Below are 24,796 nucleotides of genomic sequence, written 5' to 3'. Positions count from 1 at the left end.
AGAACACAGGATGTCAGAGCTGGAAGGGTCCTTAGAACACAGAATGTTAAAGCTGGGAGGGGCTTAGAACAGTCAGTGCTGGGATATTGGCTAGAAGGGACCTTAAAGACTGGTTAGTTTAACCTCCTCATTTCACAGGAGAGTAAACCGAAACAGAGAAAAGAGAAGTAATTTGTCCAAGCTCACACAGTGATTTAGTTCTCCCAGAACTGTCTACCTCATACATACAAATCTTCCTCTGCATCTCAGGCCCAAGGGAAAATTGTCATTTTGATTTGAAGTTAGGAAAAAAGATAGTTTTTCTTCTAAATGTAAGACCTCTGATCGACCGAGTTCTGAGCCGCCCTTTCTGGACACCTTCAGCTCCACAGGGCTCCTTTCCAGGCCCCCTCCACACTAACCCCTTCTTCCTTCCTGCCTGACACCCTGGGACAGCCCCTGCCCCTAGGCTGAACCCCTGTGGGCAAGGATAATGACCAGAACTCATTCCTCAATGAGTAACAAGCTTCCACTCCTTTCTACTCACCCCATCTCAGCGATTCTGATCCCCTGCTTGCATTGTTCAAAGCTCATTCTCCATCCCCCACTGACCACTCCCTTCTTTCCATTTCCCTCTCCCAAAACAGGTCGCTAAATTCCTTGAGAAGCCTTTCTACAATCAGCACCTCCCCCTCCTCTCCTCCCCCTCTTTTCTTAACTTTACCATCCGGCTTCCAGTCTCATCCAACTAAAACTGCTCTCTCCAGAGTTACCAATGATCTCTTAATGATCAGGCCTTTTTCTCAATCCTCATCCTCCTTGGTCTCTCTGTAGCCTGACACCGTCAAACACCCTCTTCTCCTTGATACTTTCTTCTCTCTAGGTTTTAGGGACTCTCCCTTCTCCTGGTTCTACTCCTCCTAGCTATCTGACCACTCCTACTCAGTCTCCTTTGCTGGATCTTCATCCAGGTCCAGGGCATGCCCACTAACTGTGGGTGTTCCCCAAAGCTGTGTGCTGGACCCTCTTCTCTTCTTTCCCAATGATATTTCACTTTATAACCTCAATTGAATCCCGTGGATTCACTTATCATCCCTGTGCAGATGACCCAATCTCTCTCCTAACCTTTCATCTTGCTTGCATCTCCAAATGCCTATTAGACATCTTGAAGAACTGAAAGTCCCATAGACACCTTAAACTAACATGTCCAATAATGCATTACCTTTCCCCTTAAACTCTTTCCTCTTTCTAATTTTCCTCTTACTATTAAGAGTATCACCATCCTCCTAGTTAGCTAGGCTTGCAGCCTAGGCATCATCCTAACTCCTTACTCTCTCTCTCTCTTTTTTTTTTAGGCAGTCAGGGTTAAGTGACTTGCCCAGGGTCACACAGCTAGTAAGCATCAAGTGTTTGGTCTGAGGATGGATTTGAACTCAGGTTCTCCTGACTTCAGGGCCAGTGCTCTATCCACTGTGCCACCTAGCTGCCCCTCCTCATTCTCTCTCACTCCCCTCCCCCAGTGTCTAATCATTTGTCAATCTCTGACATCCCCTCCTTTGTACCATCTCTCCCATATGCCTCCTTCCCTCCTCTGACAGTACCCCACCCTGGTGCAGACCCTCATCATGCCGCATCCAGACTACTGAAGTAGCCTGCTGGCTGGTCTTCCTGCTTCAGCCCATCTTCCATTCGGTTGTCAAAGTGATCTTCCTAAGTGAAAGTCTGACCATGTCACTCCTGCTCTTCCCTGATTCAGCAAACTCTAGTGGCTTCTCATTGTCTCCAGGATCAAAAATAAAATTCTCCGATTGACTTTTAAAACCCTTCATAGCCTGGCCCTCTCCTTTCTAATCTGCTTACACATAATCTCAGTCCAGAGACATGGGCCTCCTTGCTATTCCTTGCTGACTCTGCATTTTTACTGGCTGTCCCCCTTTGCCTAGAATTCTCTTCCTCATTTCTATTTCCTAGTTTCCCTAGCTTCCTTCAGGTCTCAGCTTGGCCATTTTTTGTGTGTCCCCAGTACTTAGTACAGTGCCTGGCACATAGTAAGTATTTAAGTACTTCATAAATGCTAGCTGACTAACTACTGAGTGTCTGGAGTCCCTCTGCTTTGGGAGCTTCTGGCTAATTTCAGCCCTCGATGGCCATTGGTGATGTGAAGAGTAAATTGCTCCTTGTCAATGAAGCCTTTGAAATCATCACGGGAAGAAGGAAAACATGATCCACTTTCTTCCGTCCTCTCACCGCCAATGGTCCTTGCACCTCCGTGCTTATCACTGATGCCCCAGGTTTGGGCAGATTTCTGCTGAGCCTAAACTCTGCCAGCATGGTCCTGCAAATATCTCAGACCATCAGATCCCACCCCTCTGCTACCCTACACCCACCCCTCTTCCTATTTTGCTGTCTTTTTCAGGGGTGAGGAACAAGCATTTATTAAGCGCTAAAGATTTTACAAATATCTTCTATAATCCTCACATCAACCCTGTGAGATAAGTGTTGTTATTGTCACCATTCTACAGCTAGGAAACTGAGGCAAACAGAGGTTAAGTGACTTGCCCAGGGTCACACAGCTAGTAAGTGTCGGAGGCTGGATTTAGAGCCAGGTCTTCCTGACTCCAGGGCCAGTGCTCCATCCACTGGGCCACCCATCAAGGGCAACACTGTTCTTTTGGCCACCATTAGCCCAGTTTGTGAGTATTTAGTATAATTAGTCCACTCTCACTATTATGATGGTGTTTCTCTCTAGCTACTTTAATGTCATACACTATGGAATTTGTCCCCCTCTCTAATCTCAATTTCTAACTAGTTCTGGGAACAGTAATCAATCCCATGCTACCATTGCTAGAGTGCATGTCAATCAATTACCCTACAACTCCACTCAGCAGCCCCTCAACTGGCCCCTCACTGTGGGAAATCTCCTTTACACCTTGACCATAGCACCCTTTCCTTGGCTATCACTCCTTTGTGTTGCCTTCACTTTAGAATGAAAGCTTCTTGTCTTAATTTTTGTATTTGTATCCTGGTACTTTTCAGAGTGCCTGATGCATCCTAAGTACTTAATATACCATTCATTCATTCATTTATTCCTCTCATTCCTCAATCCAATCATTTGCCATTCCATCTCAATATCTCTCCTATAAACCCACTTCTCACACCCTTAACACTCTAGTTTAGGCCTCCTCACCTCTCTCCTGGACTCTTCAAAAGCCTCCTAACTGGTCTCCCTGGATCCCTCTCCAATCCATCTTTCACATAGTGAAACTGATTTTTTTTAAGACTCAGTCTCCCCATCTTGCCCAGGCTACAAGTGCAGCAGTCACTTATGGACCTGATCCCAAAGTTTTAACTTTCCCTATTTTTCTTACCTGGTCAGTTGCCCCCTTCTTAGGCAGCCTGGCTCCCCTGGTTCCTGGGGTCCCACCATCTTGGTGTCAGACCTGGTCCAGAAACCTACTTGGTGTCAGCCCTACTGCTGCTCAGAACTCCAGAACTCAAGTGATCCACTAGCCTCAGTCTTTCCAGCAGCAAGGACTACAGGACCAGGCCAAACATCAGCCAAACTGATATTCTTTTTTTTTTTTTTGAAAGGCAATTGGCATCAAGTGACCTGCCCAGGGTCACACAGCTAGTAAGTGTCAAGTGTTTGGTCTCAGGCCAGATTGAACTCAGGTCCTCCTGACATCAGGGCCAGTGCTCTATCTACCGTGCCACCTAGCTGCCCCCAAACTCACATTCTTAAAGCACAGGTCTGGTTGTGTCACTTTATGGTCAATTCTATCATCTTTATAACAAAACACAAACTTCTCTTTTTGCTATGTATAGTTATTTATGATCTGGCTGCTGGTTTGTCTTTGTGAGCTGATTTATGCACCCCACACTCCAGTCAAAATAGGCCAAATAGGGGCAGCTAGGTGACGCAGTAGATAAGAGAACTGTCCATGCAGTCATGAAGACCCGAGTTCAAATCTGGCCTCAGACACTAGCTGTGTGACCCTGGCAAAGTCACTTAACCCCATGGCCTAGCAAAAACAAAAAACAAAAACAAAATAGGCCGTTGCTATTCCACACCCGCAACATTCCACCTCCTGCCTTCGTGCCTTTGTATAGGCCACCCCCCTGGAATGCCATCCCTCTTTACTGCCATTTTTTCTGAAAACCCTAGCTCACTTCAAGGCTCAGCTTAAGTACATTCTCCTTCAAGAGGCCTTCAGCTATTTCCTCAGCTGTTAGTAACATACCTCACCACCAATCACTGTGCATTTATTTTGCATTGACTGTATTTATCTACCAACGTATTGTGTGCTGCTCCCTCCAAGGAGAAGTAAGCACTGGAAGGGTTGGGACTATCTCAGTTTGTATTTAGATCTGCACATAGTAGGTACTTAATTAACGCTTGTTAATTGCTTTCCCTCCAGTCACAAAAGAGAAAGGGCCCTTATTCCTTATAGAAGCTAATCTCTCTATACCTGTGCCTTCATGTCAGAGACTGAAGACGCATTAGAGAAAAAAGATGACCACCAGGGCATATCTCCTCCTCTCTTAAAGTCCATCTTCATATGCCAGCCTGTCTAGGAAGCTGTCCCTGAGCTTCCGGGTCAATAAGGAACTTGCTCAGACGGATTCAGTCCTCAAAGCACTTAAGTAATATTGTGTAACATAATTGTTCTCCTCCTAAACTGGAAGCTTCATGAGAGCAGGGCCCATGTTTTTTTCTCAACTTTGTATCTCCCCTGGCACAAGATTCTGTAGACATTCTGCCCTTAATAGTTGAATGACTGCCTATAGTTAGTTTCTTTAAAAGACTTCCTTCTTACCCTCTCTCCACCAGGAATGAGTCTCTCCAGACCTTTATCTTCTTTTTCAAGTGGAACCTAGGTAGAACACGCAGATCAGTTCACAACACAAGCACAGGGCCCATCCCCTCCACAGCCTGCCGGGTCGGCCGGCCTTGGATCTGCCAACCCAGTGGAGCTAGCCCTCGTAGAAAATGGGAATGTGCTATCTGCAGGGCCAAGGGCCCTCCTGAAATCTCTTCTAGAGCTGGAAGGGACATTTGCAATGATTTAATACAAAACCTTCATGTTATGGCTAGGGAAGCTAAAGAAAGCCCTCCCTGCTGTCACACAGGTAGTAAGAGGCAGAACTGGGCGTCACACTCTGGTCCTCCGGCTTCCTCTGTAACACCAGCCACCTTTTATGGTATTTGTTTTATGATGTGATAAATGCACCACAGTTCTGATGGTCTTCTGTTGTCCTTACTGATCTTTGACCCGAATTCACCTACGTAAAGTAACCTCATCCCCTGCTTTCCAGCTTTTCTTTATGTGTTGTTGTTGCCCATTAGAAGGCAAGCCTCTTGAGGGCAGGCACTGTCTTGCTAGCTTGCATTTACATTCCCAGTGCTTAGCACAGTGCCCGGCACTTGATAAGTGCTTAAACATTTTCATCCCTCTATGAAACTGAAGCCTCATAGAGGAAAGCCATTTGCCCACGGTCACAGAAGGAGCCCATATCGGAGCCTGGACTAATGCCCGTGCAGCCTCTGTATTCTCTGCAATAGGCTCTTTGAAGAATGAGCTTTCCTCCTATTCCTTCGTCTTAAAATTGTCTCCAAGGAGGTCAAGGGAAGACCCAGCATGGGGCGGCATCTACTCCAGACGTTGACAGCAGGCTGTTAAACGGAGCATATTTCTTAGGGATCCAGCCAAGAGAAGATATGAACTTCAGGAAGGGGATGAGGGGACCCACTGGTGCCCCCACAGTTTCTCCTTTAGCGTCCAGAGGATCTGGACAGCTAACAGTCCTGGGTGGGTGAGGTCTGACCAGTTTCTGGTGCGCCAGGCAGCAGCTTAGACTGGACAGTAGAAGATTGAAGGCTGCAGTTACATGATAGCCCACAAGATGTCACTATCGTCTTGCAGAGAATCTAGTATTTTCATAGCTTGGCGGATGAGACAGACTATAATAAGCAGGATCGCAGGACTCTTAAAACTGAGAAGAGACGCTGGAGAACATGAGCTCTCGGGGTTCTGCACTCCCTATGGCAGTCTAGTGGAGCCTCTGGACCCCTTCTCAGAATATAATGTTTTTAATAATTAAATGATAAATTTTCGTTAGAGGTTAGAGAAAATAAGGATGTAAAATCCCCCAATCAAATTCATGGACCCCAAGGTGATCTAGTGCAACCCCCTCATCTTGTAGATGGGGAAACTGAGGTCAAGTGCGGCAATGTGCCTTACAGGATCATGGCTCATTGGGTCATAGACTTAGTCCTTCTTGCAGATGAGGAAACTGAGGTACATATGTAGTAAGTAGTAAGGCTGGGTTTTGAAGACACGTCCCCTCACTCCAACCCTCTACTTTTCAGTGAACCACTTGCCCAAGGTCAGAAAGCTAGTGAAATGGAAGATCTGCGATTTGAATCCAGGCCTTTCTTCTGATTCCACAACTGGAGCCGCTTCCACTATTCCCCACGACTTCTCTAGTATCCCCATTTTAAACATGAGGAAAATTGAGGCTCAGAGATATCAGTTGGCCGGGGTCACAAAGAAAGGGTCAGAGCTGGGGCTCAAACTCGTTTAACTTTAAGACCATTGTCTTGGCACTTACACTAAATTAATCCTAGCTATAAGGCCAGGAGAGAAGTCTGGACTACCTTAGACCACTTCTGCTGTACTGCTTGGCCTTTCTAATGGCCAGGTTACCCTCCCTCCAGCTTGGAATCTTTCCAGTTTCCCCCTTTCTCCTCTCTATCCAAAAGCCTGACCATCGTTCTAGACTCAACTTAAGAGCCATGTCCTTCATGGAGCTTATCTGGAATACAGAGATCTCTTCATAGCCCTTATCCAATCTGTACCATGCGTCTGGGGATTTGCTCAGCTACTGTTTGGGAGGATTATTGCACAGGGATGTGCGCTGCTTCACCCGCCAGTCTACGGCTCCACGAGGGCAAGGTCTGTGTGGTGTGTTTGGTTGTAGCCCCTTTCCCAGACTGAATGAGCAGATGGGTGGCCACAAAGGGGACTGAGGAACATGTCCTCTCTTTCCTCCCCCTTCGCAGCTCCCAGATGTTCTCACCTATTGACTGGCCTCTCCGTGTCCAGAAGTTTGAGAATAGACTTGCCATCCATGTCAGGAGGGATGTCCAGGCCTGCAATGTCCAGGATAGTTGGCGCCAGGTCAATGTTCAGGACAATATGGGGATTTCTACACAGAAGACAGTGGGGGAAAGAGTTCATCTCAGTTTCTGCTGAGCCCTGCCTCTGGGAACCCAGCTCCTGAGGAGGTTCCTGTTAAACACACCAGAGCCCCACAGGTCAGCCTCAGCCCACCCTGTCCTCACCACGGCTCCTGTTAGAGCCTGCTGGAATCCAAGTTTCAGAAGGTGGAGGAAGAGATTTGGAGAATGAAGCCCTTCTCTTGCTGCTGGCCTCCATACCACTTCTTGGACTCTCCTTGTCATAGCCCTTCCACATCCCCTCTCCCCCATGCCTTGCAGCATCCCTTTGTGTGCTGCCTTTACTCATCAGAGTGTAAGCTCCTTGAGGGCAGGAACTATCTTAAATTTTTATCTCTAGCACTCAGTACATAGTAAGCACTTAATAAAGACCGACTGATCTATTAACCATCCATCCATCTCTCTAAATATCTATCTGTATCTGTGTATCTATCCATTCATCCATCCTCAGGGAGCCAGAGAAGACTGGAAGGCAGCTGGAACTTCATCCCAACCTGAAATCTGGGGGGTTTGGGGGGAAGGGGCAGTAGATGACTGGACGGGGAAGATTCATGCCTTAGTAAGTTGTCACTGTGGTTGTCTCTGCAGATCTGAATCCCCTATCACGCAAAAGGGCCATGAAGTTTCTCCATTGTCCCTTGCCATTTGCACACAGTCTCAAATAGATCATGGAGCAACAGATCTTGGAACTGGAAGAAACATCAGTCCAGGTCCCTTATTTTACAGATCCCAAAACCACATCTCTGAAAGGAGAAGTTGATTTGGAGTCACAGGCTTTGGGACAGAAAGAGATCTCAAAGATCATAGGATTAAAGATTTAGATTTGGAAGAGACCTTGGAGGCCAGACAGTCTACCCTCTCCCTCTGTTTCCTGACATTTTACCCATAAGGCAACTGGCACAGAGAAGTTATGTGACTCATCCAGGGTCACACAACTAGTAAGCATCTGAAGTGGGATCTGAACCCATGTCCTGCTGGCTCCAGGTCCAGTGTCCTATCCACGCTATGTGCCTCTCTGGATCATTTAGTCTAATTAATCCCCTCATTTTACATCAGAGTTAAGTGACTTTCAGTAATAATTAGCAGAGCTGGGAGATGAATTCTAGACTATGCCACCAAATCCAGCGTCCTTGCTACTGGTGCCCAGTTACATGGCGGATCAGTGGGACAGCCATGACTGGTCCATGTGCTCTCATCACTAACAGGCCAACCTCATGGGGAATGATTAGGAGAAGAAACACCTGGGGAAGAGGGGGCCATCCCTAGGGAGGAATGTTTTAGATCTTGCTCTTCGGATGACATATGAAATTAGCCAAAAGAATCAATGGGAATCAATTTTGGCTTGATCCAGCCTCACTATTTCAGTAGGTCCTTCTCGCAGCACTCATGCTTTTGTCCCTCACTCCTAATACATGGCCTGAGAACCCATCTCCCTGTGTGAGCGTGCACATCCTTGATGAGGGTTTTTAAAATTCCTCCCCTGCCACATAAGCCCTTGTCGGTTATATGTTTCTGCCCTCCTCAAGCCTACCACGGGCCTTTCCTCCTTCTCATGGGTCATTGTGTTCCATGACTTGCAGCCATACAGTACCACACAGAGTTTTGGTGTTTAAAAGAAAAAAATATTCCTTCCAGGGAATAATCTTGGGATCACTGAAAGCAACACAAGATTCTCCAAATGTGATCTAGCTCAATCCTCTCCTAGTCAATTCTGAACCCTCCTTACTGTGATTCTGAAGTGAATGTGTAGTAATATGCAGTACATATGGATATACTTTGCGGTGGGTTTTCTGTCCAACTGAATATTGTTACCTGGCTAATACGTTTTTCATCCACTTTGGTTTTCACATGTGAATGGTTAGGAGCATTTTCAACTGAAGAGGTTTTGTAAGGCTTCAGGGCTAGATTAATTCCGTAAGTATGATCTGAAAATAGAACTACATAAACTCACCACTGACAGGGATTCTTTCTCCTATTGTGTCCTTGATAACATAGGAAATACCTTAGATGATTTTTATTTTTTACAGAGGAGGAAATTTGGGTCCAGCCAAGGGAGGGGACTTGCTGAAGGTCACACAGGTAGTATCTGACAGAGCCAGCCATTCAAACCTACATCCTCCGATTCCAAATCTAGTCGGTGCTCTTTCCATGACATCAAGCTGGGAAGTGACTGGCCTAAGGTCTCATGACTAGTTAGTGGCAAGGCCGAGATCAGAAGCCAGATGTCCCGATTTTTAGTCTCTCACTCTTCTGCACTAGCTTTCCATATTTTAATCTAGCTGTGTCCTTAAGAGACTCCTGATTCTCTATCTCTGCCTCCTATATTCAGCATTCCTTTAGAAGGAACCTTAGCTGTGCATGTGTGTGTTCAGCTCATTATAGATGTGAATCCCAAAGCACAGCTTAATGGTGAGTATTTGCATATCAAAATCCCAGGAGTCCAGCTACATAATTTCCCAGATGATCAAAGTTACTCTGATCATTATAAGTCCTTTGACACTTCCCCCCATCCCAGAACACTTCCCAGGAGGAACGTGTCACCTCGAAGGCTAGCTCAAGGAGAGCTATTCACTGCGGGCCATGGGGGCCCTGCTGCCCAAACACCCCTACAAGAGAAAAGACTGAGAGGAGAGAGCTTCCTGTTTCCTGTTCTCTGTAGATGACTGGCTATTTCTTCCAAGGTGGCAAGACTGTTATCTGACAATGACTAGGCCCTAAATGATAGTCTGATAGAGCGTCCCCATCCATGAGCACTGGGCAGATGTCCCCATGTAGCCAGGTGCCAGCCCCTAAGGAGGGTTAAGCTGAGATCTGGGCCTGGGACACACAATCACTTCAATGACATGAGGCATATGGGCCCGAATCTCGTGTAGCATTTGGGGAGAAAGAAGTCCCACATTCCAGCGACATACGCCATGTTCCCCAAATGGTTCTTTCTAACGCTGGCATCGGACTGGGCTTAACGTCGTCCCTAGAGAGAGAATGCGGTACCCCTTCCCCAGAGCGAGAAAGGAGTGGACTTACAAAGATCCTGCTTCCACGTTGGGGCCTCGTATGTAGAAAGGAACTCGGATGTCAAACTCGTAGGGCATGGATTTCCCTTTCACCAGACCAAACTGGCCAATGTGGTAGCCATGGTCAGCAGTGTAAACAATGTAGGTGTTGTCCAGCTCGCCTGTCTCGACCAGCATGTTGTAAATCTGAAACAACAGAAGTGAATGAGGCCACGTGGTCTCAGCATGAAGAACTTTGTAGAATGTGCATATGACCAACTCTCTACCTGCCCATATCCATCCTTATTCAATTACTAACAATAAGAACATGTAGCATGTATGTAGCGCTTTACGTATGTTAACTCATTCGATCTTCACCACCAACCTGGGAGACAGGAGCTATTATTATCCCTATTTTACAGATGGGGAAACCAAGGCCCAGAGAGGTTAAGTGACTTATCCACAGTCACACAGAGAGGGAGTGTCTGAGGCAGGATTTGTACTCCAATCTTCCTATAGAACAATAGATATTGTCCCCCACCCCCATGCCAGCACACTTATACAGGGCTTTATTGATTACGAAGTACTTTTCTTATAACAAATCTGTGAGGCAAGTAGTAAAAGGTTACTGTTCCCATTTTACAGATGAGGAATTGGAGGCCCAGAGAGACTAAGTGACTAAGTAGTAGTCAGCAGAAGAAATGGGATTCAAACCCAGGTTCCTTCATGCAAACTCTGCAAGACTCAAGGGAGACTTGCCCACAGTCACACACACGTCTAATAAGCCCTTTGCCTCCAAATGCAGGGCTCCCCCCACCACGTACGAGTCATCCTCCAGGTTTCTGAAGTGACCTCTCTCTCCTCTAGCACCTCGTCTGTACCTCTCCTATGTGCCTTTCCACTCTATTCAGTGTCTGTGTGCACATGGTAAGTCCCTGACTAGACTATAACCTCCTTGAGGGCAGGGCCTCTTAGTCATGCCTGCTGTTCTCCCAGCGGGTAGATAGCATGGGAGCTCGCACAGAGCAAGCGGTCACTCAAAGGAGCAGTGAAGGTCTATCTGCTCTTTGGTCAGATACCAAGTATCTACCTTGAAGATGAACTGTGGATGTGGAATCAGCAGGCTTGAGTTTGAATCCTGGCATAGTCAAAGCACTTTCCTCACAATCATCCTGAGAAGTTAGTCAAGGCAAGTGTTATGATTCCCATTTCTACAGCTGAGGATCTCGGGGTCCCAGGCTCACAGGGTACAAGCTGGGAGGGTGCTCAGAGGCCACCTAGCCCAGCCCCCTCCTTGTAGCCTCCGAGGCCCCTCCCAGCTTGTACCCTGTGAGCCTGGGACCCCATGGATGGCTCTTGAATTCTCTTTCCTCTTCCTTGGCATTGGTTTTCCTGATGGGATATGATGAAATTGACACCGAGATAGGGAAAGTGAGGAAACACACAACCTCGTGCTGGGCCTCCGACAGGCCGACTCCTCACAACTGATCAGCCACTGGCTTAGAGTGACTTGTGCCATACACACCCGTGAGTACTCGCTACACTTGGGCTTCCACTCAGAGATCCCAACCTCCTCATTTTTCAGAAGCTCAGAGAGGACGAGGGACTTGCCTAGTGTTACACAGCCCGCTCTGCCAGAACGAGGACTAAAGGTCTCAGCTTCCCTCCTCTCCTGTTGTACCTTCAGGTTGAGATCTGTTTTGTCCCTTCCTCTCTGGGTGCTTCTCTCTCTCTCTCTTGTTCTTTTTTCCTCTTTTCTTCCCCTTCCCTCCCTCCCTTTCTCCTTCATCCATTCTCTCTCTCTCTGTTCTCTTGTGTTCCTTCCATAAATATTCTCATTCATTCTCTCTTTCTCATACATGCGGGCACAGAGGAAGCCACTAGGAGAAGAGAGGTAACAGGTAAAGGTAAGAGGCTTATGTGGGGAGCCTTGAAATCCAAGCCAGCCTGGGTTCTGAGAACCCCAGTTGCTACTTGTTGTAGGATTTTCCCGAGGCTCTGGCTGCCAAACTGCATGGTGGGAGCAAATAAACCATAGACTTCAAGTAATTCTATCGTTAAATGGCTACTGGTTGAATTCTCCAAACCTGGTCTGGCTGGTCTGGGATCTTAAAACAATTCTCAGATAGCTTAGAAACTGTTTTGGGCTGGGCGAGTGTGAGTGAGGACATCCTTGCCTCTGTCCCCATGGGCTCTCCTCTTGTTTGGAATCTTGCAGTTACGCAGCGCAGCAGATAGAAATGTTGGGCATGGAGTAAGGAAGACTCATCTTCCTGAGTTCAAATCTGACCCCACTTACTAGCTGTGCGATCCTGGGCAAGTCACTTAACCCTGTTTGCCTCAGTTTCCTCATCTGAAATGAGCTGGAGAAGGAAATGGCAAACCACTCCAGTATCTTTGCCAAGAAAACCCCAAATGGGGTCATGAAGAGTCAGATACAACTCAACAACAACCATCACCTTGTCAAGTGTGCTTTCCCTCCTTGGATAGGATGGCAGTGGGGGCTAGGCTGTGTCTGCCGGGAGGTGGATTTATTATTATTATTATTGTTATTGTTACTATTCTCCCTCCATCCTGTCTTCTTTCTTCGCTAGCCAATGATGCCTCAGGCCAGTGGCTTTAGAAACCATTGAATGGCAGACGTGTTTGGCTTGGCCTTATGCTCATCCCAAGAAAGGAAAAGAAAGGGCAATCCAAGAGAGGGGGCATCCATGTGCTGAGGAGGTGAGGGGAGGGTGGTGGCATGGCAGGGCCTGCTTACCGTCTCCATCGAGTCGTCCACAGACATCAGGGTCTGCAGGCGCTTCCTCTGCAGCATGTTGGTGAATTCCATGTGGATGGGCTTCATTGGTCCCGTGTACCTCATGATCCAATGCTTGTCGGGGTTAGGTGCGTAGTTATAGCTTGGAGTGCTGGGGGAGATGATAAACAGAGAGCAGAAGGGTCAAGTCAACAGATCATGGTGATGGACCAGTCACTCAAAACAGATCTCCTGGAGCTGTAGAAAGCCAGAGTTGGAAGAAGCCTTAGAACATGGAATGTTAGAGAAAAGAGAGGCCTCAGAGCAGAGGCAGTCAGGGGACCTGGGTTCAAATCTCAGGTCTTCCACTTCTTACCTGAGTGTTTGTTACCTGCATGACTGACTTGGACAAGTCCCTTAACCTTCCTAAAACCCAGTTTCCTCATTTGTAAAATAAGAGGCCTAGAAGAGGCGACCTTTGCAGTCCCCTGCAGGCCTAAGTCTTCGATCATGTGAATGTCAGAGTTGGGAGGGACCTTAGAACATTGAATATTACAGCTGGAAGAGATCTCAGACATCCTAGATTTAGAGCTGGCAGCTCCTTGGAGGCTGCTGAATCCAACTCCTTCATTTTACAGATGAAGAAACTGAGGCCCAGAGAGCTTGTGACTTGCCTAGAATCACAGAGTGTTTTGAGGCTACATGTGAACTCAGGTCTTCTTGACTTAACTGACACTGGACAGTGGGTTTTAATTCTTGTTACTAACTTCTTGAGTCCAGCGTTCTAACCACTGCACCACCCAGCTGCCTCTTGAGATCATCTAGACCCAGGGTTCTTAACCTTTTTTCTTTTTTAGTCCCTTCCCTTCCCCCACCACCCCAGGCAATTTGGGGAAGCCCATATATTCCTTCTCAGAATGTTTTTAAATGCATAAAATACAGGAGATTACAAAGAAAACCAATTCCATTGAAATAGTTACTCAAATATTAAAAGGTCCAAAGTCACAGACGCCAGGTTAAGAATCCCTGATGGAGACCAAGCCCTCATTTTATATGTGAGAAAGCCAAGGCTCAGAGAAGACTTGCTAAAGTTCATGGTCTAGCTCCAGTGGGACTAGAATCTGGCTGTCCTGATTCCTGACCCCAAACTCTTCCCCTTGTATAAGCTGCCCCAGATTAGAGACCACGGTCCCCACACATTCATCGTTGGGCCAGTGCTATTCTCTGTAGCCTAGAGTGAAATGACTCCTATCTTAGCAGACAGTATCATCCAATCATTCAATGTTCAACAAACATCGAACTCCTACTACAACTGCCCCTACACGCTCCTCCCTTCCCTGCCCACCATGGCTCCAATGGCTTACACTCTGCTGGTAGGTCTGACTCCCCTCCTCAGTAGACCTCACTGCCTCCTCATTACCTCCAGGACTAAAAACAAAACCTTCTATTGGCTCTGAAAGTCCTTCAACACCTTTTCTCCTCTGACATTGCTGCAGGCCCTCATCACTACTGCAATGGCATGCTGGTTGGTCTCCCTGACTCATCTCTCCCGTCAAAGAGGCAGTTAGGTGGCTCAGTGGATAGAGCACTGGGTCTGGAGTCAGGAAGACCTAGGTTCAAATCTGACCTCTGAGATTTACTAGCTTTGTGACCCTGGGCAAGTCACTTAACCTCTGTCTCCCTCAATTTCTTCAACTATAAAATGGGGATAATAATAGCACCTACTTCCCAGGGTTGTTGTGGGGATCAAATGAGATATTGGTAAAGTACTTTTCAGTGCCTGGTACATAGCAGATGATTAATAAATGCTTGGTCCCTCCCTCTTTCACCTGCCTCTCCAATTTATCCTTCATCTAGCTCTTAAAGTGTAGGTCTGACCATGTCATTTCCCTATCTAATAAACCCCAGGATCAGGTATAACATTCTCTGTTGCCTTTTGAAGCCCTTCATAACCTGGCTTCTTCCTACATTTCCAGTCTTCTTATACCTTACTCACCCCCATGTACTCTGCGATTCAATGACACTGCACTCTGCTGCTCCTGCACAAGACATTCCTTCTCCTGACTTGGGGCATTTTTTATTAGTTTATTTTGATTTATCAATAATCACTTCCATATGCTTTTGAGTTTAAAATTTTTCTCCCCCTTCCTCCCCACCACCCTCCCCAAGATGGCGCACAATCTGATACAGGCTATACATTTACGTTCCTATTAAACATATTTTCACATCAGTGACGTTGTAAGTAAAAATTAAAACCAATAGGAGGAACCTTCAGAAAGAGGAAAACTCAACAGAAGAGAAAAAAAAATAGCAATTCAACTTCCATAGTTCTTTCTTTGGGTGTGGATAGCATTTTCTATCACAAGGCCTCTGGAGATGTCTTAGATCCTTGTATTGCCAGGAAGGGTTAAGTTTATCACTATTAGTCATCATGCAATGTGGCTGTTATTGTGTACAACGTTCTTTTGGTTCTGCTTACTTCACTCAGCATCAGACCATACAAGTCTTTCCAGGTTTTTCTGAAGTCAGCCTGTTCATCATATCTTATAGTATAATAGTATTCCATCACATTCATATACCACAACTTGCTCAGCCATTCCCCAATTGCTGGGCATCCTCTCAATTTCCAATTCTTTGCCACCACAAAAAGAGCTGCTATGAATATTTTTGTAAATGTGGGTCCTTTTCCTGTTTGTGTGATCTCTTTGGGATATAGCCCTAGAAGTGCTATTGCTGGGTCAAAGGGTATGCACATTTTGATAGCCCTTTGGGCATAGTTCCAAATCACTCTCCGAAATGGTTGGATCATTTCATAACTCCACCAACAATGCATTAGTGTTCCAATTTTCCCACATCTTCTCCAACATTTATCATTTTCCTGTTTTGTCATGTTGGCCAATCTGATAGGTGTGATGTGGTACCTCAGAGTTGTTTTGATTTGCATTTCTGTAATAATAGTGATTTAGAGCATTTTTCCATATGACTATAGATGGCTTTAATTTCTTCATCTGAGAACTGCATGTTCATATCCTTTGACCATTTATCAAATGGGGAACTTGGGGCATTTTCAATGGCCGTCCCCCATGCCTGGAATTCTCTCCGTCCTCATCACCACCTCCTGAATTCCCCCGCTTCCATCAAGTCTCCGTTAAAGGAAGCCTTTCCCATCCCTCTTAATGATAGTGCCTTCTCTCTGGCCCCTTCCGACCTTTCCAGGCTTATAATTTACTCCACACACTCTTAGAATCTTCCTTGAATGGGTCACTCCATCCCCTGACTTGAACTTGGAGCCTTTTCCTGGCTGTTCCTCACATGTGGACTGCTCTTCCTCCTCACCTCTGCCTCCTGGCTTCCTCTCTTCCTTCTATGACTCAGCTCCAATGCTGCCTTCTGCAGGAGACCTTTCCTCTCACTGCCCTTCTTCCCATTCCCTCCTCCTTGTGCCTTCTCTTTGAGATTGCCTTGCATCTGTCCTTTGTATATCCCTTTAGACAATTTTTTTTTTTTTGCATGTCATCTCCCCCATTAGAATGTGAGCTCCTTGAGGGCAGGAACCAAGATTTTTGCCTTTCTTTGTATCCCGAGCACTTAGCACAGTGCCTGGCACAGGGTAAGTTTTTTAACATATGTTTGTTTCTCCAACTAAAAGTCCAGTGACAGATTGTGTGTCTATCATTCTGGACCTATCTACTTAAATGTGTGGAAGCTTGTTTGTTACTAATGTTGGCTACCAATGGATGAGTTTTTTGGGGCCCAGCAGCTCGTGAAGACCATCTAATAAGATATGAGTCTACTCCAAAGAAGCCCACACGCTTACAAAATTACAGCTGCTCAGCATGGATAAGAGGAGTACAAAGTGCTCTGGGATCAGAGTTGTCATGTGGGAGGAGGCCTCATGGAGGAGGGTCCTTGGAGGGTGGGACTAAAGGACAGGTCAGACATCAGAGAAAGCGGGGGCAGGGGAGAAGACAGATACATTCCACATCTATCTTTCAAAGGCTGACCCCAGGAGCAAGGACTCACAGCCCGCTGATAAGAGTGAAGGGATGGCCATTGTCCTCAGGGCCAACTCCGTGGGATGCACCACCTGATCTGGGACCCCATGGATGGGTTTTAACTAGTTACAGCATGGGCCTCAGTTTGCCTAACTTCCTTCAAGACTCAAAAGATCTGTCCTGGTCCCCACAGTAGCTGGTGCCTTCCCCTTTCAGATTACAATCCATCTACTCGGCAGAGATCTTATACATGCCTAGAGGTTCACCCTGGATGTCTCCCGAGTTAGAAGGTAGTCTCCTGGAGGGCAGGGATCGTGTTTTGGTCTTTGTATCGCTAGCACTTTGGACAGTGCCTGGCACAGAGTAAGGGCTAACTTAATACATTCTTGACTTAAGACACCTAAAAGGTTATCCTACGAGATCTAAATCTGAACAAAGTTGTTGTGCCAAGGGAAGCAGCTGTGGGATAAGGAAAGGGTCTGGATTGGAGTTACAAGATTCCCAGATCTGCCACTTACTAGATGCATCACCACAGACAAATCCCTTCCATTCCTGAGGCCTCAGTTTCTCCTACTCTAAAATGCTGGGGTTGGACGGGATGACCCCTAAGGTTCTTTCCAGCTCTGAACTTGATGATTTGTAGATCACAATACACTTCAAACCAACCCAGTTTGCCAACTGCTCTAGAGCCCTGTTCCTGCTGCCCCTTCTGCTGCATCTGAAGTCACTCAGGGTCTGCATAATCAGTGCTTGCTGACAGACTGAGAGGACCAAGGGAAAATAAGTGTTGGCCCATAAGCTCCCCCTACAAGCAAAAGAAAACGCCCACCTAAGGGGTAAAATAGAAGGCTTTGTGCTAGGAGGCCTGTGTTCAAGCTCCAGTTTGGGTCCTTGATAACTTTAGGTGGCCCAGTGGATAGAGTGCCCCACCTGGAGTCAGGAAGACTCATCTTCCTGAGTTCAAATCTGGCCTCACACACTTACTAGCTGTGTGACCCTAGGCAAGTCACTCAGCCCTGTTTGTCTCAGTTTCCTCATCTGTAAAATGAGCTGGAGAAGGAAATGGCAAATCACTCTAGTCTCTCTCCCAAGAAAATCCCAAATGGGGTTACAGAGAGTTAGATACCATCGAACAACAGCAAACTATATGACCCCCGCCTCCTCTGAGCCTCAGTTTCCTCACCTGAAAAATGGGAGCTCATCTCACATAAGCCACCTACCTTAGAGGGCTGCTGTGATGAAAGTGTTTGTAAAGCTTGTAATGTTACTATAAACATAGGCTATTATCATGATTTTTATTTTAGCCTGGTTGATGAGCTTTTACAATAACCCTAGGGGCCAGGCGATGCAGATCTGAATTGGACCACAAAGCTTTGTTTACACCTCCCTTAATCACTCCCAAATCCTATTATAGGTATTTGTGTACATTTTGGACTATCGATCAGTCAGCATTGGTTAAGCCCTCCCACTGGAGCCGGAGCTCAGGAAGGCTGGGAGCCTGTGCTGTTTATTTCTATATTTCCTCTAATGCTAAGCACACAGCAGGTATTTAATAAACGGTTGTTGAAGTTATCAGCGGATTCTTTTCCAGTCTCCTCCTCCAATCCATCCTAATCCTACTATCTCTACTCATCTCCTGAAAGCACAGTTCTTATAATGTAATTCACTGTAATTTCCATCAATACCTGTTAAAATCCAACCCAACCTTCAATAATAATAATAATAATAATAATAATGATAATAATAATAATCTAGCATTTACATAGTGCTTTAAGGTTTGCAAAGTTCTTTACAAATACTATTTCATTTGATCCTCACAATAATACTGGGTGGAAGGTTCTATTATTTCCATTTTACCGATGAGGAAAATGAGGCTGAGGGACCTTCGCAGGGTCACATAGCTAGTAAGTCAGGCTAAATTTGAACTGAGGTGTTCCTGCGTCCACGTCCAGTGTGATCTGTCCTCACTGCACTACCTACCTGCCTTCAGCACCACCACTTCTATAAAGCCTTGCCCTGACTCCCTCGGAGCTCTTGTCCCTCTGTCCCAGCATCTGGAGAAGAGGCAGCTAGGTGGCGAAGTGCCGGGTCTGGAGTCAGGAAGACCCGAGTTCAATTCTGGCCTCAGACATGTACTAGTTGTGTGATCTTGGGCAAGTGACTTCACCCTGTTTGCCTCAGTTTCCTCATCAGTAAAATAAGCTAGAGAAAAAAAAAAAACGACAAACCACTCCAGTGTCTTTGCCAAGAAAACCCCAAATGGAGTCACAGAGAGTCGGAGACAATTAAAAACAACTCAACAACAAAGATCATCTGAAGAAATCTCTTCTCTCCTTGATACTCCCCAGTCTTTTGTTTTGTGCCTCACTTTTTTTTTTCAACCTCACATTACTCTATGTTTACGTCTTAGTCATCTCCCCAGCAGGAGAGCTCCTTGGGCACTTTTCTGGATGGCTCTGTTCTAACCACAGGAAATGCTACTGGCCAGGTCCAAGAATCTTCAAATCCCACTAAAATTGTTTGGTACATAGTAGGCACTTAATAAATGCTGGTTTCTTTCCTTCTTTTCCCTTAAGCTTTCTCTTCTAGGTCCTTGAACTGACTGGATACCACATCACTGTGGAACTGGAGAAATGCTGGACTTGGAGACAGTCCATTTGGCTGAAGCTGGGGCCCAGCTTGGACATTTTGGGTAAAGTCACTTCATTTCTTGGATCCTCAATTTCCTCACATGTAAAATTAAAATAACTCTCATCCTGCCTATTTACCACATGGTTGTTGTGGTGAAGAAAAGAAGGTGCTTTAAAATGTTATAGAATTTTTGACAAAGTGTTATAGGAATAGAAGGTATTATTACCCGGTGGGAGAACATGGCATCATAACATTTAGAGCAGGAAGGGAATCTGAAAGGTCATTCAAATCCAACTCCCTTATTTTACAGATAAGAAAACTGAGGCCCAAGGACATTAGGTATCTTCCTCAAGGTCACACAAGTAGTAAGCATCCAAGGTAAGAGCCTGTGACTCCAGAAACAGTGCTATTTCCACTCAGTCTCCCAGTCTCTGGATGCAGGGCCAGCCCTAGGCAAAATACTGCATCAATGAAGTATGCTTTCAGTTTCTTCATTTTACAGGAGGGGAAACTGAGGTTCAGATGGGAAAAAGTAACATGTTTATAGTCGTATAGCTAATAAAAGCTGGGACTTGACCTTTGGCCACCTGCGTCTACATTTGGGCTTCTTCCATTATCCCAGATTTTTTCTCTGACCTACAGAGGAAAAGCTTCTCCTGCAGAAAACTGACATGAGCTGGGTTTGAGGATGCCCGGGTCCTTGCCACCTTCTCGGCTCTCCCACACATCCTCAGCCTATAAGAAAATAGTGACTGGATTTCAGCAAGCTGGAGGGGGAAGGCTTTTCAAAGCCAGCCCTGAGCAGACACGTGAGGCTGAGGGGAGTGGGGCAAAGGAGGGGGAGGGGGCAAGGCCTTGCTCAGACGAAAAAAAAAATGCCTTTTCTTCTCTGATACCTTAATAGCCTCTTGAATATCAGAACGTCCTCATGGCTGGAATAATCACATTACAGCTCTGAACACACTGACGGTTATGGAAACTGTTGCTATGTAATGCCCATGATGAATCACTATACCAGGCAGACTCCTTCTGGACTTTGCTTTGTGACTCCTCAGTGAATTGGAGACTCCTGCCGCTAAATCCTGCCTTGGCCCACAGGTTCCCTTTGATTGCTGCAAACACCGCCCTCTCACGCCCAACAGATTCATCATCTTATCGACCAATCCAAGGTGGAAAGAACTTCCTGAGGCAGGAATCAGGAGCAGCCCCAGCCCTCCCCACACCCAGTGAAATTTTTTAAGCAAAGTTTGAAGGAAAGAGACAAGTCATGCCCTGTGGTTCTAATGGCCACACCCCTCCTGTCTCTCTCTGTCTCTCATTCTCTCTCTGTCTCTCTGTCTCTTTCTCTCTCCCCCTCCCTCCCTCTCCCTGTCATTTTTGAGTAGCTACTGCCCACTGCATTAGGAACTGGAGGGAGGGGATGAGGATGGACCCAGGCTGGCTGTGTGCTCCCATCCCTGAGCCAGGGAGTCAGAAAGAGGAAAAAGACATGGAAATAAAATGGTTCCTTCTGGGATTTTGTTGTCCTACCTACTTTCTTTTTCTGGAATAAAGATTTGAAAGAGAGGCTTGGTCTTGAAGCTAAAGGGACTCGAAGCAAGGGTCTTCTGAACACAGAACAAGGGCCTCACTGCCTGGTGAGCTTTGCGAGTATCCAGCAAGGTACCCTCAGTGTGGATGTCTGGGTATTCATGGCAGCTAGGTGGTGGAGCGGATAGAACTCTGCACTTGGGGGTCAGGTAGAACCGAGTTCAAATCTTGATTCAGACACTTACCAAGCTACATGATCCTGTGAAAATCGCTTCAATACTCTCTCTCTACCTCAGTTTCCCCATCTGGGAAAGGGGGAGAATACTACTACCCTCAAAGGGTTGTTGTAAGGACCGAGTCAGATGACATCTGCAAAGTGCTCTGCAAACTTTAAAGCACTGCACAATTGTCAGTTATTCTTACCACCATTATTATCATTTTTATGCAGAGTTTTGGAATGTTGATCTCAGTCTCCCCTAGTGGAAGTCAATAAAGGCCCTTGCCAGGTGAGCACACAGGGCAGCTCATCACCACGCTGCCAGAGCACGACGGAACCACTGTCACCAAAGCCTGCCCAAGGAGCAGCACCTTAGACTCCAGGGCCCATGTTAGGGCGGGGCCCTGGAAAAAAGGGTGGGTCTGTGTGAGGAATGATGGTCTAATGAACCTCACACAGAACTGCAGGATTTAGAGTTGGAAGGGACTTCAAAGATCATTTAGTCCCATCTTTTCATTTTGCAGATGAGAAAGCTGAGGCTTAGGAAGATCAAGTGACTTGCTGAATGTTACACAGTTAAGTGACAGTACCAGGATTCGTACCTGGTTCCTGTCTTCAAATCCAGTGCTCTTTCCACTACAAAATTTTTTACTGTACTTCTCTGTTCCAGGCACATTTCACAGGGAAACTGAAGTAGGTGAATGAGTTATGGTGTGTGACAAGGAGGGTCACCACCTGTTGATTTTAACACATCAACATCTCTTCACATCCGTATTTTCATTCTAGTCCCACTGACTTTTCCCTACTCCAGATCCTCATTACCACTCGTATGAACTAATTCCCTGCCTCCACTCTCTCCTGACTTCCAAGTTACCCTGTACTGCCAGACTAATTTTTTTAGGGTAGAGCTCTGACCCTATCTCCTCTGCTTATCACCATTCAATGGCTCCCCATTGCCTCTGGAATAAAGTCAAAACTTTTTAGCCTGGTGACCAAGGCCCTTTATAACATGAGCCTACCTGACTGTTCTAAACTGATCCAATACTCTTCCCTCCACATATTTGGTCCTTCAGCTAAAATGTAGTACTTGACAACCCCTATACGTGTGCTGTGCTCTCCTGCCTCTGTTTGTATCATTTGCCGTGCTTGCAACATCCCTTCTCTCTCCAACATATCCCCTGCTCCAACCCGCTGAAATCCATCTTCCAGGTTCTTCTCTAAAGCCACTTTCTTCATAGAGCCTTTCCTGATTCTCCCAGCTGGAAATGATCTCTCTCTTCTCTGAATTCCTCTGGAATTCTATCTGGATCTTCCCTACATTCTATTTTGTTTTAGGGGTGTGTGTGTGTGTGTGTGTGGTTGTGCGCATGTGCATGTGTATTTATGGAAGAGATTTCCCCACTAGACTGTAATTATCTTGAGGGCTGAGACCTAGACTTTAGCAAACAGCACATTAGAAAGAACATAGATTTTGAAGTTGAGGACTAACTTGGGTTCAAATCCTGGCTTTGATATTCCCTGTGTGATAATGGGAAAGTCACTGTCTTTGATACTTCTTAGAGGCAGCCAGGTGGTCCATTGGATAGAGCACTGAACTTGGAGTCAGGCAGATCTGAATTTAAATCTGACCTCAGGCACCTGCTAGTTATGTGACCTTGGGCAAGTCACTTCACTTTTGTCTGCCTCAGTTTCCTCAACTGAAAAATGGGGATAATATTGCATCTACCTGCCAGGGTTGTTGTGATGATCAAATGAGCTAATATCTGTAAAGTTCTAAGCACAGTAGTGCCTGGTACACAGTAGGTACTTAATAAATAATTGTTCCCTTCTTTCGGATTCCTCATCTTTAAAATTAGGGGGCTAGACTCTAGCCCTAGCTATAAGAACTATGATCTGTATTTCATTTTTCTTCTCCTGTAGAACTCATTCAGCATAGTGCTCTGCACCCAGCTGGTGCTTAAATATTTGCCCAGTTCAGTTCTGGAGAAGGAGTACGCCCAACATCAGTCACAGTCAGAATCCTGAACACACTGAAATGCTGCTGCAGACAGGCTTGACGGACATTAAAGAAGATGCAGGCACATTCTTTCCACTCCCTCCTCCCCACCTCTGACTCTGGCCCAGCTGTAGGACTTTTTTTTTTTGTTTTGCAGATGATTATACCTTAGAGATAAGAGCGCCTTCCAAACACACTCCTAATAAGGCGAAGGTTGATTGTATGTGTAAGTAATATCAGGCACTGCTCATTTTGAATTTCTGTAATTTTCATTTCAAAGGGGAAATAAATGAGCAGGAGATGTCAAACAATTTAAATATGAAATACCGGGCTGCTTTGGGGTGAGAACAGCACCTTCTTTAAAGCAACGGAGAAAGCCATGGAATGAGCACATGCTTTCTAGGCTTCTGACAGCACAGATGGTACAGCAGGGTGGAAAGAATGCCTGGCTTTGAGTCAGGAGACTTGGGTTCAAATCCTAACACTGACACTTAATGACCCTAGGCAAGTCACTGTTGTTGAGCCCCAGTTTTCTTATCAGTGAAATGGGGAGATTAAAGCTTCTTGTACTATTTCCTACCTCCTGGGGTTGTTTTACATTAAACATTTTGTCACCTTTATAGTACTGTAGAAAGGGAAGTTGCTGTCTTGATCATCTAGAAACCAGGCTGAGTTTGGACTCCCTGATTTGGCCACCGCACCCATGTTTGCTGCTGTGCATCATGGGAATGTCTGGCCCGCGAGTCTGGGAGATTTGGCCTGGTGAGTGGAGGCAGGGGGCCAGGATCCAAGGCTGAGCCAGGACAGCCAGCGCACTGGGGGCTGGTGTCTCTTCCTCTGTCAAATGCGGCTCCCAATGCCTCCCCAAAGACCAGGGGATGAGGAGGTTAACCCACAGCACTTATCAGCTCAGTGCCACTCTGAGCTTCATCTAAAAGCAATTACGGAAAGGGGGAAATACATTCTGATTTTAATGAAAATTAAACTCCCTGAATATTCATGCCATCTCCAAATTGCCCTGTCCTTGCCACTCTCAATCAGTTAAGCAAATGTTGTCCATTTTGGTCTTTCTAAAAAACAACAACATCCCAATAATACAATACAAAACTCAGACTGGCTTCCCAGGAGGCTTAGCTCTATGACCGTCCTCTGCCTCAAGGGGAGCTTGACCTTACATGTGCTGCGAGGCGTTGGGGAAGAGCTGAGAGTACTGCGGGGCTGAGTCTTCAGGGCCGTGGGGAGCAGCGTGGCTGATGACCATCAGGACCGGCCTGTGTGGATACATCTTCTTGGAGGTCCGAAAGAAGCTCACGCTATCATTGGTGATCAGGTCTGTGAGGTAATCCTGAAGGGGTGACAAAGCAGGGGTTAGGGGAAAGGGAGGAAAAAAGAAAAAATGGGGACAGCGAGGTGGCACAGTGGATAGAGCACTGACCCTGGAGCCGAGTTCAAATCCAGCCTCAGACACTTATTAG

At 46.2% G+C, this 24,796-nt stretch overlaps 1 protein-coding gene across 2 annotated transcripts in view; it reads right to left on the bottom strand.

The window, feature by feature from the left end:
- The window catches only part of SULF2 (sulfatase 2), a 144,412-nt gene that overhangs the window by 22,146 nt on the left and 97,470 nt on the right, over nt 1–24,796 (bottom strand). For both annotated transcript variants that reach the window (XM_027851385.1, XM_027851384.1), the window contains exons 5-9: nt 24,497–24,666; nt 12,974–13,124; nt 10,244–10,419; nt 7,060–7,188; nt 4,797–4,853 (exon numbers count right to left, since the gene is read on the bottom strand). In XM_027851385.1, the coding sequence (XP_027707186.1) occupies nt 4,797–4,853; nt 7,060–7,188; nt 10,244–10,419; nt 12,974–13,124; nt 24,497–24,666 (683 nt within the window). The remainder of the gene's footprint in view (nt 1–4,796; nt 4,854–7,059; nt 7,189–10,243; nt 10,420–12,973; nt 13,125–24,496; nt 24,667–24,796) is intronic.

Source organism: Vombatus ursinus, unplaced genomic scaffold (genome assembly GCF_900497805.2).
Source record: "Vombatus ursinus unplaced genomic scaffold, bare-nosed wombat genome assembly UNPS02000580.1, whole genome shotgun sequence".
Taxonomy (NCBI): Eukaryota; Metazoa; Chordata; class Mammalia; order Diprotodontia; family Vombatidae; genus Vombatus; species Vombatus ursinus.
Note: the sequence above shows the minus strand (reverse complement) of the source record. Positions and strands in the feature narration are given on the sequence as shown.